General features: G+C 35.3%; 2 protein-coding genes across 5 annotated transcripts; both read left to right on the top strand.

The window, feature by feature from the left end:
* The first annotated feature begins 488 nt into the window (after positions 1 to 488).
* Positions 489 to 5,988, top strand: LOC105320595 (carbohydrate sulfotransferase 15). 3 transcript variants are annotated; one of them, XM_011418594.4, is made up of 9 exons: positions 489 to 646; positions 1,773 to 1,938; positions 2,258 to 2,486; positions 3,341 to 3,355; positions 3,502 to 3,615; positions 3,901 to 4,060; positions 4,364 to 4,517; positions 5,318 to 5,465; positions 5,656 to 5,988. In XM_011418594.4, exons 1-9 carry the CDS (start codon positions 588 to 590, stop codon positions 5,853 to 5,855), a joined length of 1,245 nt encoding a protein of 414 aa, XP_011416896.2. In that variant the 5' UTR covers positions 489 to 587; the 3' UTR covers positions 5,856 to 5,988. The 3 variants fall into 3 exon arrangements, with proteins under 3 accessions (XP_011416896.2, XP_065942341.1, XP_065942342.1); XM_066086269.1 differs by lacking the exon at positions 3,502 to 3,615; XM_066086270.1 differs by lacking the exon at positions 1,773 to 1,938 and having other exon boundaries at positions 519 to 646.
* Positions 5,989 to 8,006: 2,018 nt separating this feature from the next.
* LOC105320596 (uncharacterized) lies at positions 8,007 to 17,412 on the top strand. 2 transcript variants are annotated; one of them, XR_010714420.1, is made up of 6 exons: positions 8,008 to 8,493; positions 9,166 to 9,377; positions 10,087 to 11,057; positions 11,502 to 11,767; positions 16,612 to 17,120; positions 17,274 to 17,412. XR_010714420.1 is itself a non-coding variant. In XM_011418595.4 (5 exons), exons 2-5 carry the CDS (start codon positions 9,252 to 9,254, stop codon positions 14,061 to 14,063), a joined length of 2,280 nt encoding a protein of 759 aa, XP_011416897.3. In that variant the 5' UTR covers positions 8,007 to 8,493; positions 9,166 to 9,251; the 3' UTR covers positions 14,064 to 15,517. The 2 variants fall into 2 exon arrangements, 1 of the variants encoding a protein (XP_011416897.3); XM_011418595.4 differs by lacking the exons at positions 16,612 to 17,120; positions 17,274 to 17,412 and adding an exon at positions 13,147 to 15,517 and having other exon boundaries at positions 8,007 to 8,493.

Here is a 17,412-nt window from a genome sequence, read left to right as displayed (position 1 = left end):
TAATGAATCAATGATTTTTTTTCCCAATAAACTTAATTGGTAATATTGCTAACGGGCAAGCAAAACATCATAACTCGCAGAATCAAATTAATCTATTACTAGTATTTGAAAGGAGGACTCTGAAACGGTGAAATATTTGATAAATCAATTCATTAATCTATTATGAACTTGGTTTCTATTCAGATATGTATGAAATTTGATACATAAGGGCAAACAATAATATTTAAATGTACTGTATTATAAACTGAACAAGGGGAAATAGCCAAATTACTGTATTTGGAATGGATATTTCAACCTGTGTATATAGATGACTACGTGTATGATGAATTTCTGGAGAATTGGCTAGATGTATATGTTTCCCTGAAAGTTGAAATATATATGTGAAACGTCCCTCGGGGGCAAATACATTAAGAACAGTAATATATGATGCACAAATATTGTTTAAGTCATAAATTGATGATTGCCATCATGAAGAACACATGTTGTCAAAAAGGAAGGAGAGGAATTAATTTGCATACGCTCTTTTGACGGCCTATCATTATGGCTGCCGACACGTTGATAGCCGATAGGTCTCCCTGAATTGTAGTATGCCGCTAAAACTGTGTTCAAAATGGAGGCGGATACTGTTCACCAAGTGTTGCAAAAGGTAAGTTACTCAGAAAAAAACCCTAAATTTATGATAAGTTGACGTTGTCACTGGATAAAAGAATATCTGGTTTAATTTGTCAGCCATTTATAAATTTTCTCAGTCAACTGTAAATCAACAACGCAATGTAAAGATTAATTGTCTTCCGTGTTAACCTTCGAGAAGGTACGACTTCTTTGGGACTAGCTAACATATAAAGTTGTCTGAATATGATGCCATTTTTTAATGATTAATAGTCCCTATTACCTGTACATATTTGTCGGTGCATCATGTAAGACGTTGCCAATTAAGACTGGTGCCCTTGCTGTGGTAAACTATAATTAGCATTATTTCGGCAAACGTTACTTCTAAAAATGTCTCGTCACAGAATGTACAAACGATGTCGCGCCTTGAAATGAAAGCCATAAACACAAAACCTTTTAGTACACTAATTGTACGGTGCGGAAGAATTCACCTATCAGTCAAGTACACCTTCGTCTTTTGATGATTTGTCACCGACTAGCAGAATTTATAACGCGGCGTAATGAATTAATTCTTACTGAATGAATGTCGATATTTCGTCTCCTGGGAACCAAAACAAACCTTGAAAAAAAAACATTATGTAAGTCGTACACGGTTTGTTGTTCATTGTTTTTAAAAAGGTCATGAAAAGATAGTCAGATGAGCAAATGATCAATTAAGAAAGTTGAGGTTTTGTGACCATTAGGGTATTTAAGAAACCCCAGTTCGGTTATAACAAGTCATGGGTCTTGACAGGGCTATGTGCTTTTTTTAGATTAATCAATCATTATGTTTTATAAAGTTTTGCCTCTAAAACAAACCAAATTACCATGCATTTACTGTACATGGAGACTGCTTGGATTGCATTGACTGGCTCAATACACTTGTAAAACAATTTGAATATGGGATGATCAGATATATTAGACTTCCATCATTGACTTTTAAAACGTAAAAGTTTTTTCCTTCGCTATATAAGGCAAAGTTTAGCATAAAACAAATCAAAAGAATTCAGTCACAATGAGTGAAAACAACATGTCTGTACAGGTGTAATCTAAAGGAGTTTGTTATATCTCCATCGGTCATTGAAAGTTGCGAAAAAGTGATATATCCTCCTTTTTACCAACAGAAACTGCCCTGTTATAATTTCGGGTATCATCTGTGTTCTTATTGTCTTCCACATCTTCCTGCGTACACGACTGGAAGACTTCCTCCATCCTAGAAGTGCACGCTGGGAACACCAATGCGGACAACAACAGAAGAGGATTAATTCACCGGAAGACCTTCTCTGCCAAGTGTGTACTGCACAATATGACCTCCAGTTGCCAATGGATATTTTCTTCTTGTGTTAATATCAAATCCTGTGTTTGGAATAATTCTTTCTCACGTTTTTATATTTATTTCAGCACAGTTTCAATCGATCTTTTTTTTTTATATACAAAAAACAAGTTTCAAGTAATAAATCAAATCCAAACTTTAAACTTAAAACGTAGAAAAGGAATCCTTACATATGTTTTAATGTAACGAACAAAAATCAAAGTCACCAAAAAGAGTAAGCGTGCATGCACTTAATGTGAATAAATTTCAAACGATAATCAGTATATTTTGTTGCAGGAGAGAAAAAAGTTCTTGCCCAATTTCAAGAACCCGTGTTGGTACGACTTCACAGGAAACAACTCCAGCAACCGCCTCAGATGTCTTCCCTACTTTCATATTATTGGGGTCTGTAAGTCTGGCACCACCGACTTGTTTTATCGACTCGTTCAGCACCCCCAGATTGTCAAGAACAGGGGTCTAATGTCCAAGGAGACCTGGTTTTGGTCCTGGCATCGGTACGGGACAGGTGCGTCACGTGATCTACTTTCAATTTGACTGCTTGCTTGATACAAAACAGCATAAATTCAAATTAGATCCGTTTTGACAAGCTAAAGCTTGTATTTTCAGTTGGATATTACCATCTAGTTTGTTCATCAAAACAAGCTGTTAAATATTTACCTCCCTTTTCTAATTTGCTTTTAAAAAAGGTCATTAATACGCATAGACTGTCAGAATTGGAAAGTTTTTTCTCCAAGAACTGCTCTGTTGTGTAAAATTGACGCTGTTTCAACTTTTAAAAAATAGCACTGGATAAAGATGGACGAGTGTCATTGATTTCAGGTATTCCCATCTGTTCGACAATGATTTGACAGTTAACTATGAATAGACCACGTCTTCATCAAATCATTTAAATCCAATATCACTGTGAAAATATGAATTATCTTATTCATACGTGGAATATTACTTCAGGGTCTAGATTTTAAACGTAACTGCTGGTATTCACTGAATTACATCGATTCATCTAATAAGCCGATGTAAAACAGATTTAATGAATAAGGCAATATACGTACAACAAATTATCTGTGGTGTATATCAAATCAGTTATATTTTGATCACTATTTCACTTTAAAGTGCAGTAAAAACAAAAATACATGTATTTGTATCTTCATCTAACCTTGATCCACGATTTGAATCTATGTATTTGTAGCCCATTTGATTTTTAATATAGATTCTATTACTACCTTGGTCTTTTCTCTGTGATAATTTGTCGTTGCTTTTAACTTACAAAACTAACACATTGTTAATCATTATCATACCTGTACAGTGGTTTGATATAAAATCCTTCAACGAATATCAAAATTGTTACTTTCCTTTTTTTAGAACTTTGGCGTAAAGGTAAGGATCTCTTTCACCTGTATGTAACTTACTTTTATGGAATATGCCTTTCTGGATGTCGAAAAAAAAAACTCTCGACAACTGAGTTGTTCTTCGTTCCTTGAGTTGCTATATTTGTTAATATTTGTATATTTTGATATTCATAGTGAATCCAAAGAAGTTCAAAAACTTGGACAATTTTCTAGATTTCTTTCAAATTCCGAAAATATCGGAATTTAAGGTATCTTCAAACGGCTCTCGGTATTCAGAGATTATAACAGGTAACATAGTAATGTATTTGTCAATCTTTCACAGGTTACAAAACAAAGTAAAAAATACATGTTATCACGTAAAAAACATCGAAGTAAACAATGTAAAGTCAAATCATGATCAACTTGGCTTACCCATCAGAGGAAAATGCAAAATGCTTCTGATGAGAGAGAGAGAGAGAGAGAGAGAGAGAGAGAGAGAGAGAGAGAGAGATGGCCAGGGGTGTTTATGCTTTACGATAACACATGAAACTACATGTAAACAAAGTATTGATTTTTTCAATGATTTCTTTAAAGGCCACGCTGACCCAATGGACTTCTGGGACCACACACTGTGGTGGCTCATTCCTCAGAACAACGGGAACGCGTCAGAGCCGGTGTTCACCACCCCTCACCTTATACACCACGTACAGCCAAACATTAAACTGATCCTGCTGCTACGGGAACCAGCGGAAAGGTGAGAACCAGCAACGTTTGTTGAATGACATCACATCAAGACTTTTGATTGATTTGATTCCAGTGTACAGAAGTATGGAACACAATGTGATTTATGACTTTAATCTCATTTAACAGTGCTTCCTTAGCAAATCAGCGATATTTTCTTTATTGTAAAGATAAAACCTTGAAATTGAAATTGAAACCTTTGCCGATGCAAAATAAAAAATACTTTTTAAGAAGTTTTTCCACTAGTTATTGTATTTCTAGTTAGTTTATCAATAAAGAATAAAGATTAATCTGGAATTTATTTGTTTTCCTGCAGATTATACAGTCACTACTATCATCTCGGGTATGGTTCGTCTCCTGAGGATTTTAAGGTAGACGTGTCGGCCTCTATACGGTATCTGGACCGGTGCCGAGCGAAGTCTAGCCTCCGATCCTGTTTATACAACAGAACACTCTTCAAGGAAATGCCAGTACGTACTGGACCAAACAAGATAAAATGCAAACAAACGCTACACCAATCAACATTGGGGTGACAAAGATATATATGTAATGTATGTATGCAGTGTCAGGGAAGAGGGGCAAATCTTCAAACAAATACCAGTGTCATTTTACAAATTGTAAAATATTCAGACTATAAGAGAGACCTAAAGGTCTGTCCGAAGGAAGCGTACAAACAAAGGCACTCTGAACCAGGAACTGCTAGCAAAGACGTAGTTGCCTTTGTTTTAAGTATATTCAATTTTTTAGGTGGACCTTTAATATTCACACATAGTCTCCAGTATAAAAGGGTCCGAGTCGTGTTTGAAGGCCATTATATAAATAGTGCCTGTTTGGGAGGGTAACTGTTGAAACTGACACCCCGAGAAAGCCATTGTCAACCGACGCGAAGCGGAGGTTGACAATTGTTTTGGAGGGGTGTCAATTTTAACAGTAACCCTCTCAAACAGGCACTAATTATTTTATTATACTGAATGTCTTAATTTTTAAAGAAAATTTTACTGCTTTTATTTAGAAATGAAGTGAATTCTACGGCGAACCGTACGCGCATAATTTACGCGCATGTAACAATTCGTTGTGTTACCCGTTGCCAAGTATGTTGCTAACGCTGAGGGTAATAGAACGGATTACCAACTGCGTCTAAACCAATCAGATTTCAGTATTTAACATGAAAGTATAATAATATGAAATATACATTGTCAAGTCTTTATTTCTTTATATTGGAAAACATTCTTTTGTGTCAGTAAGAATATTTTCTTTTTTTCTTTTACAGACCCCTTTATTTGCCTCGTTTTACGATGTTCACATGGCCAACTGGCTAGAAGTCTTTCCTAGAAATCAAATATTCATCATGCGAACTGAAGATTTCGACAAAAGCAAAAAAAAGTATCTCTTACAGCTGTTCAAATTTTTGAACGTAGGTGAGTAATTTTTTTCCCCATAAAATTGTGAATTGTAGTTTCAGGATTCCAATACCATATACTAGTACCTATAATCATAACGGATAGTCCCTGCTCAGCAGAGCTACGAGAGAAAATAACTCTCAATTCTGTTGTTCTGTTGTACATGCATATTCTAAAGGCGTTTTTATGGCTATATTTTATTTTGTAGGTGATGTAGAAGAACGGGTTTTAGACAGAATGTCAAATTTGGCTCATAAATACAAATCAGTTAGAAAGGATAAAGCAGGCCCCATGCTAAATCACACTCGGCAGACACTCAGAGACTACTTACGGGAACCTATGAAGAGGCTGGCATCTCTCCTCCATGATGAAAAATATACATGGGACGATATATACATAGGCAACTGAATCCATCTTGTTAATCAAAATCAAAGATAATCCAATCTTATAGCCATTGAAACGAGAAAAATAGAATATCTACAAACATAATCTGAGGAAAAATTGCACATCATTTGAATCAAACATAAAGTCATTTTTTTTTTTCATTTTTCTTCTATGTTCTTTCTTGATGAGCGTACATATGATAAATATTGTGGAATGTCAACCGATCCTTTGTTTGAGGGGTGGGATGGGAGTACATGGACATTGTTTATATTTACTGGAATAATATGAACAATCATGTTTCATCACTCTGGAAAGACAGACATTTTTTCAAGTCGTGGACGGATTAAACTATTAAGTTTTCTGATGAAATTATCTAACCCTTTTTAATAATGGATCTTCCTTTGATTTCCAAAAATTATTACGAACACGGTGTGTTTTTTTGGTGCATGATTCAATGAAATACATGTAGATGAGGAAATGCGTCTTTTTGTTAAATTTTCACTGTCAATTCGGTTGGCATAAAATAATACATACAATAGTGTGTTTAAAACGGGAATGCGTTTAGTTTAAAAGTTGTTATTTTGATTAAAATCAATGAACAAGTGATTGATTCAATATTTAGAAAAGTTTTTCTGTCTGAATTAAAAATGCGTGTTGTACTTAGTACGCCAATAACTTGTTTACATCATAATATACTATATATATGAATGATAAACAAATCAAATAAATCAATAAACCTATTTTAAAGGGGCATGATCACGGTTTCGGTCAAATTTGATTTTCTTATTTTTATTGTTTAAAGTGCTTTAATATGGCATTTTTAATGAACAGCCAAAATTTGAGTGTCAGTTGTAGAGTAATAAGCAAGATAAAGAGCTCACAATATTCTTTGTTATGTAAACAAGCTTTTTAAGGCTCATTCCATGTTTTTGTCTACATTGGTTCAGTATACCGTGAAAAGTTCTTTTTAAAACTGATTTTTTTTGTCTGCTGGTTAGTTTTGAACATAAATAAACAGTTCCTAGCATTTCTCACATTTATTTTAGGTCTAAATCTGGAAAATTTAAAATGTAAACCAAAGAAAAAAAAATGACCTGAGCTTTGTTAACATAACATGGAATTGTGAGCTTTGTATTTTACTTAAAACTCGACATTTTGGTTGACTATATAGAAAAACATGTAACTTATTGAAGCAGTGTAAACATTCAAACGGAAAAAATATCAACAAGTTCAAGAAATTTTGACAGTCAAACCAATCATTTATGCAAATACATGTAATTCTATTAGTTTAATCAAAGACCATCTTGTTTTCGCATCATGGTCAGGTCAAGGTACCCTTTTCCTCAACTTGAAAATAAATGTAGTTATTAAATCTTTCCATGCAGTCATAGACAAGACAAGGGAGAGTAACTTCGATGTATATAATTACGAACAGATTGTGCGTGTGGTCTGAGATTTTCAAGTTATTTCTATATGAATTAATATACAAAGGAATTGAATATGTTTGTTTTTTAAGTTCTTAAACACGGGGGAAAATAAGATATCTATGATTGAGAACACGTCCGTCACAACTCTACGTGTGTTTGCAATTTTCGACTGATCAGTTTACATTATTATTTCATATCAGACAAAATAATTGCATTACATTTTGTTTGGCACTTTTAAAAAAATAAAGTCTAGGGTTTTTCTTCTTTGTAGATGGGCGTTTCTTTCTGTATGTTTTATTGCTTTTCGTTTTTAATTTCTTGTTTTCGTTTTGTTTTTTGTTTATTATTGTGATTTGTTGTTGATTTTCGTTTTGTCGTTTGTTTTTATTTAAATAAGATTTTTGATGGTTGTTCATTGAATTGAAGAAATAGAGATTTTTTGAGAAAGAATATTCAGGCATGCATTTCTTATCTGTAAAGGATAGATTCTCCCAGGGACGTCCCGTATATATTAGTATATATACGTCCCTGATTCCCCCTTCGCGCCTGAAAAATCGTAAAATAATCATCCATTTTGTTATTAGACATATGCTTCGCAAATAATGTAAGTTTATTTTGTAACTAATAGCGACCATTCGAGGTGGCAAGCACTTTTTCGAACTATAATTTTGTATACTACAATTTTTTTTAAAACTCCGATTACACAATGTTCACACACTGAACTTTTTCGGAATAGTCAATGGGTTTTAAATACTATACGTTCCGGAAGTTAAGTAAGAGGCTGGGGGGAAAGCAAAGTACTCGGAATCTGAGACATAGGATGTTTTTGGTCGTGTGTTTGTCAAAGAAAAGAGGAATTTGACCGTTTGACTGTCACCAAACGTTTCAATCAGTTTTGTGGTACTGAAGGTTCATCCTGTTTACTGCGCAGACACGGAAATCGTGAGAGACCCGAGGCATCCCCAGCTTGGCTTCTTTGTTTTCCTTTTTTGGTCCGCGCGGTCCAGTCCGCATAAATTAGAGCGGTATCGAATGTCAGGGCTGGAGTCTTATCAGTATCTCTGAGCTCAAGGTACCCCGGTACATATCTATGACTGTTGTAGCTCATGTAGAGGATCTGTTGACAGAAGGACCTTGGCTACAGTAATTATTACGGTTGATTGAGGGGGAAACTTGACTGCTGAGTGCAGCTAGTGTGTGCCATTGAGAGTCAGCGTGGCGGATCCCGAGGAAATGTGAGTTTTGTTTGTCTGCTTTTTGAGATTTAAATGAAGCTGCTCTAAGTTAATTTAAAGTATCTAAATATTTTAAGATTTTTAATGCAAACAATTAATTGGTGACATGACCCTTAAATTATTATTTTTTCAAGGAGGATACCTGATTTCATTTTCATTAGAATATTTGAGGTTTTATCAATAATCAAGTTTAAATTTAGTGGAAACTAACAACACTGATGATTTATAGGTGAAAGCTAGTGTATTATTAATTTTAACTTACTCAAATAAGTATTTTGATTTTCTGATCAGCTGGTATCTGAAACTCATGAACATGATGAAGTACAATTTAAAATACCACATTAATCTAATTAACGTTATGAGTTTTAAAGAACCTTCAATGCATACTGATTCAGATAACTATTTTCAATCAATAAAAGCATTTTAAACATTGATTGGACCACAAATTATTATTGATGAATTGATTTGCACACATAGTAAAGGAATTTTAATTAATCTGAATTTATTTTCTTTTCAAAGATTCTCAATTCATTTGAAAAGCATTTTTCATTAGCATATAGTGTCCTTCATTGCATGTAAGCTGTTCATAGGTATTATGTATTTTTTGTCATCAATCTAATTGACATGAATTCTACTCTGACAAATTTTTAATAACTGTTGGATTAATTACAGATGTAAACATAGCACTCTTCATAGGATATTGAAACAATTGAACCTCAAGGAAAATCCAGATATATTGGAAAAGTGAACGAAAGACAATGACCCAGCACAAGGTGTATATGAACCAGATTCACTGCAGCTCGCTGCTGTGTGAGCTGGCCCAGATGTGGAGGAGTCAGGCACTGTGTGATGCCATTATCAAGGCAGGAGCCATCACAGCCAAGGTACACATGTTTCCTGTTTGTGAGGGCCAGCAGCAGCACTAGTCTTCTGGGGGAGGGGGGGGGGTGTTGTGTTGTTGTCTGGACTGCTCTGTGTAGGTGTGTGGCTTAATTCTTTGCACATGCTGAGAGGACTGGGCTTGTAGTGCTAAGATGCTTAAAGCCACATGGGGTCGGCATGTGCTTTAGATGAGGGATTTAAGATACCACCGGTCAAGATTTTCTTCTCTGACTTTTGTGTTAATTTTCATTCACTTTGCAGGATGCCAATATGTGTTTTTTTATCACTAAGTTAGAATAAAAAAAAAATCAAGAAGAATAAGGCTAATTTATAAAAGGCAAATACCGGTATTAAAGCTGGATGTATATAATATATGAATTGAATCAATTTATAATCATATAAGGTCATTTATTCTTTATATGATTTTTTTTTTATTTTTGAATATCTTATATCATATCACGCAGTGACATGCATCACAATCATTAAACATGATTAAAATCACTGGAAGAAAACCCCAGTATCAACAAAAAACGTACATCACAAATTAAGATTATTGGGGATATACTACGTGGTTCATAATATATATTCAGTCAATACATATTACATAGCAACATTTAGATTTTTTTAAATTACTGTTTTACATGAATAATTAGTCTGTTAGCACAAGTCATTTGTTTTGACAGCTAAGAAAGGTTTTGTTCTTTGTTTTAGGCTCATCGGTTGGTACTGGTGGCGGCGTGTCCTATGCTCAAATCCATGGAAAGTGCTTCTGTAGGCTCTCACCTAGAAATCCGCTTGGCCTCCGATATCAAAGAGGAATCTATCAACACATTTCTACAGTACTTGTACGAAGGCTGTATGGTCCTGACTGAGGACAATTACAAGGATATTGAGAAGATTGGTCGAATTCTACAAGTCGACAGCGTCATTAAATGCTGCTCAGACTTCTACAAGTGTCTCAATTCTTCCTCCCAGTATAAGTATGACTATTATGATCATGTGGAGTTCAAACATGTCAGACAGACAGATATGTTAAAGTTCAGTGAAAAGTCCAACAAGAGGGCTACGGACTCCAAAATTACAGGACATAGTGGAAAACGACAAAGGATTCACAACCCTGACTCGCCGCTGTTTAGTGCTACTTCTAGAATGGACGATAGATCTGGATCCTCAAATTTTAGCAATCTCAAAGACCCCATCCGTCCGTATAAAATGGGTCCAGCCAGTGTGTCCAGGCGGACTAATGGTAGCGTGGATGTTGTGGAGGACGGCGTACAGATCCAGCATGTGGATAAGGATTCATTATCCAGCTCTCCACAAGTGGTGGATACCGCATCCTCCATGTCTGTCTCTATAGCAAGTCAGATACAGCCCGATGTTAATGTTCAGGTTTTGAACATGATGAATACACATTCTACCTCTTCCCCTTCTGTGGGCCCCCGGATCCCCAGTAAGCCCCCTCTGACAGGCCCCTTCCCCACTGAGTCCACTGATGGTAGGTCTGATTCACCTATCTTCATAGCTGGAGCTGTTTCGAGGGGGTTTGGAGCCACCGTGGTGCCCCCCTCCAAGTCCTTTGCTATGGGGAGCCCCACCATGGTTCCTGTAGGACCGGCTCAGTTCCCAACCTTTGTAAAGGAGAACTTATCAATGCCCACTAACGCCGAAGAAGATGTTGCAGGGTTAGTAAATACCTCTATCAGTAAGATAGCTCCTGAAGAAAAAACTCAATGTGTTTTAAATTTAATTTTAGAGTAATAAATGTAAATTTGATAATTACATGCAAAAATAGGGCTTTCAAGCATCAAATAATTAGTTTTTGTATGGCTGGTTATTTTTATTAGAATTTGGATTATAAGCAGGATATGAAGAAATTAGTAGAATAATTATTGTTGAATAATCTTTGATAATCAAACTGACTTGAACTGTTTCTTTTTTTAAAATTAAAAAGGAATTCCATCAGCTAATGTCAACAAACTTATTTATGAAGTCTGTCACACATGCCTTTCTTGAAATGGAATGAAAGTTTTTCTGTATAATTTGTTCTTACTATGCTATATTTTTTTGGAAAGCTTTGTATGATTGTATGAAGCATGTAATTTTTATAAAATCTTAAACATTAACAGGATAAAAACTCGATCGGACTCTAGATCCAGCCTTGCCACAAGCAGTCCAGACCCGTCCATTGTGAAGAAGGAGCCAGGAACCAGTACACCGTACGTAGAAGTCCAAGAGCAGGGCATGGTGATGGTCCGTCGTCCGGACGGTCGGGACACTGACACAGAGCAGCAGGAGGAGGTGTCCAGTGACCTGGAGATCGAGGAACCCCCTCCGGACGACAGCTACACAGGCGAGGCTGGGAGCGAGGCGTCCTGGATGGCCGGACAAGCTGGTGAGTGTCAGGTGACAGGGATGAATACGTATCCTGAATATCAGTGTATGAAATGGACGGTTGTGCAAGTCCACAATAGGAAATAGAAAGAGAGACCAAAATCTGCTGTAGAAAAATATTTCCTTCTTATAAGGGCAAGGGTGAAAAGAATTTTATTTTCAGTTCATTTAAATTGAACCTGTAATAAAGACTGTTAAAATTTGGGAATGGGGAGGTAATTGTTGTTGTACAACATGAAGAACATTAATTCAAGAATTGTTTTATAAGTCCACTATTGATCTCTCTTTCTTCTATTCAATTTCAATAATATCTTGTTTTGATATATCTGACTAGCATATTTTTATCTGGTCATCAATCTTTTTTAACTTGACTGAACAAATAGAGCATGTGCATGCATGATTTATTCCAGTCAATTGTTAACTTTGATTCTAATTGAAATGAATTTTTTCTGCTCTTTTCTAAGTAAATGAAATCAAAAAGAAATTTTTGATAGTTGAAGTGTTCTAATGCTAGGCTGCACCATACAAATAAAGCAACTACATGTGTTGCAAGCATTATAACCTATCAGTTATGTGATATGATTTTTGACAATACAAGAGAGTTTTTATCAGGCAAGCTAAGCCCAGTGTATAAGTACAGAGTATAATTTTTTAAGTAGAGTCTGTTTATCTTTAAAATTATGCCTCTGAATTTTTTTAAAACCAAAACTTAATTTTATTACATTGTAATAATTCTCAAAATTACATCAAGCTTATAGATGAATGAAATAATTGCTACATGTATATATGAATGAAATGGTGTGTTTAAGAAATGCAATAAGAAATTTCTTTGAGAAGTGCTCAAGCATGTGGTGATATGCTTGCGAGCTGTTTGTGAGACAATCGTGCATTAGCCTGCGCCAGGATTGAAGCGGATTAGTACCAATGCAAGAAGCTGTGAATTCTCAGTGCATGAACATTATACCAGCAACCGTCTGATGTGTGTTTCAAACGAATACTAACTCCGCATGATCTCTTCCTTTGTCACTTGACCAGAAGAAGGCAAGTTATAACTGTAAATCTCCCTGTTTCCGTGTCTTTTCTTGATATTTTTTTGAAGTCTTTGGTAATATCTGTGTTGCATATGTTCTGTACATAATTCATATTCAGCATTTTGAGAATGTAAAATTTGTAAATTTAATAACTTGCATTTAAATTATCTTCTCTATTTGTATGAATTTACTACATATCAAAATGAAAGTTTCTGTGTATTGCTCTCTCACACCAGATATCTGTGTAATTATTCTTAAGACATCTTCTTTTTTAAAAAAAACTTTAAAGTGCTGGTGTCTGAAGAACTGGACTTGTCATGTTTTAAGTTTTCTTTGCATTTTCCAATAGGAAATGAAAGTTTAACGGAGAAAGGTTCCTGGCACAGCATTGATACAGGAGGGGGTCCTTATGCTTTGGTCGAGGAACAGGGGGGAGAGGCCAAGTTTGACCGAAGTGAGATGAAATTTGATGGAACTGATCTGAAGTTCTATGACGAGGTACTTCCTGGTCACAGGCTTATCCGAATAGAAGGAAGTAAGAAAGCGTGTGCATATTGTGACATACAGCGCTTGAAAACTAAGTCAGGATGGCAGATCAAGTCCTACTTTAAGTGCCTGGCCTGCGACATCCCTCTCTGTAAGTCTGATAAGGAGTGCTTCCTGAGATATCACGAGCTAAGGCTCGAACAACCCAATGTTCCACCCAAGGAACTCCATAAAAGACTGAAAACCAAGAACAAGCCACTGCTCCTACACAATGTGACCCCCTCGCAGATTAAGTCTTCCAACACGTCGTCACCTGCCACTAACGTCTCTCTTGAAGAATCGGTCACCACTGCTGATATTATCAGGGCTCACTTGTCCCCTTCAGACTTCTCGGAACAGAACCCCGCCCCTCCACTTCTGACCCCTTACCTGTACAATACCTCAAATGTTCCTCCCTTGGATGTGGATTCACCGGAGCAAAGCAATAGTGGATCTCCGGAAAAATCTGACGTGCTGCCTAAAAGCAACAAAAAAGGGGAGAAACAGCAGAATTCTAAAGAAGGAAGCACCAGAAAGTCTCGAAAATCTGTGAAGACCAAACCAATGAAAATTGTTTTTAATGAAGAACAGAATGACATGCTTGCAAATGATGATTCAAGTGAATCCAACATGGAGGAGGATTTTTCAGTAGATGAAAGGGTACCAATTGATAAGGCAAAAAATGAAAATACACTAGGGACTAAAAAAGAGAAAAATCAATCCCATATTGTTATACAATAGAAATGTACTGATGTAGAATTTATTAACCCTATGATGGAGTGCTGTATGTATTTTTGTGAATTTTTCTTACATGTTTATGTTCATGAATATCTGTAAATATTTTGAATTTTGTACAAATAAAATTGTGTAATTTTTCATCTAAGTGAAACAGGTTAAAAGGGGCATGGTCATGATTTGATCTTAAATTTTAAAAATAACTTTTTTTCTTTTTAAATTTTTTTAATAGGCTTCACCTTTATATGTGATTCTAATAGTCAACTCTATTTTAATGTTAGATGTCAAGTTAAAAATGAGAAGAACAAAAAATTGTATGTTAAGAAGGGTAGTGCAATGATTTTGTTTATAGTATGTTATGTAGTGATCAATATTTCAATAAAACTATGTCTTCTTTTTTATAAGTTAATAATGAATGTGATCTACTGTTTCTTATGTTTGTAACCAGTCTTTTATGGGTAAAATAAGATTTTTTTTCACAATTTATGATCAGTCCCAGATTTCTATTTCAGTCCTTTTTTAATGACTTTCTTCATAAATGTATTTAAGCATACCTATCAAAGAAGAATATCATTGTGTGGGCTTTGTTTGACAATAAGAGGAAATGAAAAACTATGAGTAGCTTGACTAAAGACATCCAAATTTTGCTTAAGTTTAAAAATGACATGTTTTTTCCAGAATTGAAGAGAGACAAACTTTATAAATTGTCTCATTAAAAAACACTAGCATTTGTTTCTACAGTGACTACTGGTTGAATTGTTAGTATGGTATGAGCTTTCAGAATCCCAATATATTGAATCCTTAAGTAAGTTTCAATAAACTTGATTTGCAATGTATTATGTAAATACATGTACATTTTTCTAGTTCCAATCCACATACAATTGTTTTGCACCTGTTGCTAGGTTACAAGTGGGCAGTACTCAGTATGCATTGTTTCTAAATCAGTCAATTTGTACAACTATTTTATAAATTGTGCCATGAATATTTCCCTCAAAACAGATAATTTGATACTCAAATTAAATGGAATAACACATAACAAGTAATGAAATAATTGATGAAAATTGATATATTTTGATTTTAATACTTGTCAGAGTATCATAACTGAATATTGGATAAAGAATTACATGTATTCTAAACTTAAAACTCTTGTCAAAAACTGAAAATTACTGATACTGTGGACAGAGATTAATGGTTCTGCGAATCAAATCCTAATGTCACGGAGGATGAATTAACCCTTGGCAGTGTACAGAGAAAAGATTTTGTGCCTTTTCAGACAAATGTTCATCTCATATCAATGACTAGAGGTGCTAATAAAGGCACTAAACAATTCAGAGTGCATGCTTGTATGTAATTTATTTTTGCATGATGTGTATAGTGACTTTATATATTTATATGTTTACATGTAGTCGACAAGTGTGGCATAGTTATCTGGTTTTCAATAAAGCTTTCACTAAAAAAGTGACAGTGTAGATTGTTTTGTTTTCTTGCTTCATATCTCTGGCTCATGTCGGAGATTGAACATTTTTCTGATCCATGTAATGAACATGGTCATAGGGGTTGTGTTTAAAAGTGAACTTGGCACAGGAAAATTTAGGGAATTAACAATTGTCATTGGTTCTGTCTAAGATGGAAGAAGGTCACAGCACCATTAAGGCACTGTTTTACAGTGTATACCGGATATATGACATTGAACAGGGTCGATGTCAATGGTTCAGCACATTGAAATTGCCACATCAAAATTTGTCACTTATTCATGTGTAGGATTGAACTGTGTCAATGGTTCAGCTCATTGAAATTGCCACATCAAAATTTGTCACTGATTCATGTGTAGGATTGAACCATGTCAATGGTTCAGCACATTGAAATTGCCACATCAAAATTTGTCACTGATTCATGTGTAAGATTGAACTGGGTCAATGGTTTGGCACATTGAAATTGCCACATCAAAATTTGTCACTGATTTCATGTGTAAGATTGAACCGGGTCAATGGTTCATCACAAGGCACTGGTTCATGTCTAAGATGACATTACACTTGAATTCTTTAGAATTTATTGTTATTTATAAGGACAGTTAAGCTTATTTTCTGCAATATTGATTGAATAATTTTGATTTTATATAAGTGAACTGTCCCAATCATTTTCATACTAGCATAAATTTGGTAGCTATAGCTTTCGTATATATTGTTAGCATGGCTTCATTCTTGAGTGGAGGCTGATTTTCATAGATTGTCATTGAATGGTTTTTAAGAAGGTACATGTACCTGTAATTCTAACAAGTTTAAATAAGGAGAGTTTTGCTGAGGAGATAAATTTCTCAGGAAGCTATGAAAAATAAGTCACCATGAGTTTAATGAATAAATCATACTTCATTTTTTGACAGTTAAAAAATCTGCTTAATGAGAACTATGTGAACATTATTGGCATGACATGATGGATATGAATTGAATCTATAAGAAATACTGACAATACTAAACTTCCACCTATATTGTATTGTACTAGTAACACAATAGAAATGTGCATCAATGTCTAACTGGGTCTTCCTTTATCCTTTCAGGGTTCAGGAAGGCCCAGAGGTCTGTGCAGCCAAGGAAAGGAAATCCCTCTCCCCCCAGTCGTTCCATGTATGAACAGCATCCCTCCGAGTCCCCGGCCACTAACACATTCACCACCGAACAGTTTCTGAGAATAAGCGGTCTTGTAGACCCCCAACCGAATCTTGAATTGGTCCAAACCGATCCCCTCAACTTCACAGACCCGAAAGATTTTTACATGACAGATGATGATGGGGAGGTACACAGATTGATAGGAAACCCAGGGCATAAAGCCCTCACCTGTGTCTATTGTAAAGCCAAGGGGAACAAAACGGCGTGTGGGTGGCACATCAAATGCTACTACCGATGCAGTGTTTGCGATGTGCCTTTGTGTAATATAAAAAGAGACTGTTTTATTCAGTTTCACAATAAACTGAAAACAAACAGTGGGCCTCCAAATCAAGGAATTAATGCCTAATTTAATGCATTGCTTTTGCTTGGAGCTTGCCTTTGTTCATGGGTCATTGGAAAGGTGTGACCATTGTTTATATGTACAATTAATAGATTTTCAAAAAAGATATTGTTTTGGTATTATGTATAAAATTTTAATATACAAGATGTATGTTATTTTCCCTTTGGAGTTATGTGTTGTGAAATATGATTGTATTCAAAATGTATTTTACAGATGCTTTTTCAAATTACATGGAGCTTATGATGGGACACAGTCGAAAGGCGAGCAGTTCACGCATTTATCCTCGAGGTCAAGACGACGAGGGTTTTACTCAGTATTTGTTGAGCGGAACCCTGGAAATCCCAGCATCTGA

The sequence above is a fragment of the Magallana gigas genome, chromosome 5 (genome assembly GCF_963853765.1).
Source record: "Magallana gigas chromosome 5, xbMagGiga1.1, whole genome shotgun sequence".
Classification (NCBI taxonomy): Eukaryota; Metazoa; Mollusca; class Bivalvia; order Ostreida; family Ostreidae; genus Magallana; species Magallana gigas.
This window is presented reverse-complemented; position numbering and strand designations above follow the sequence as displayed.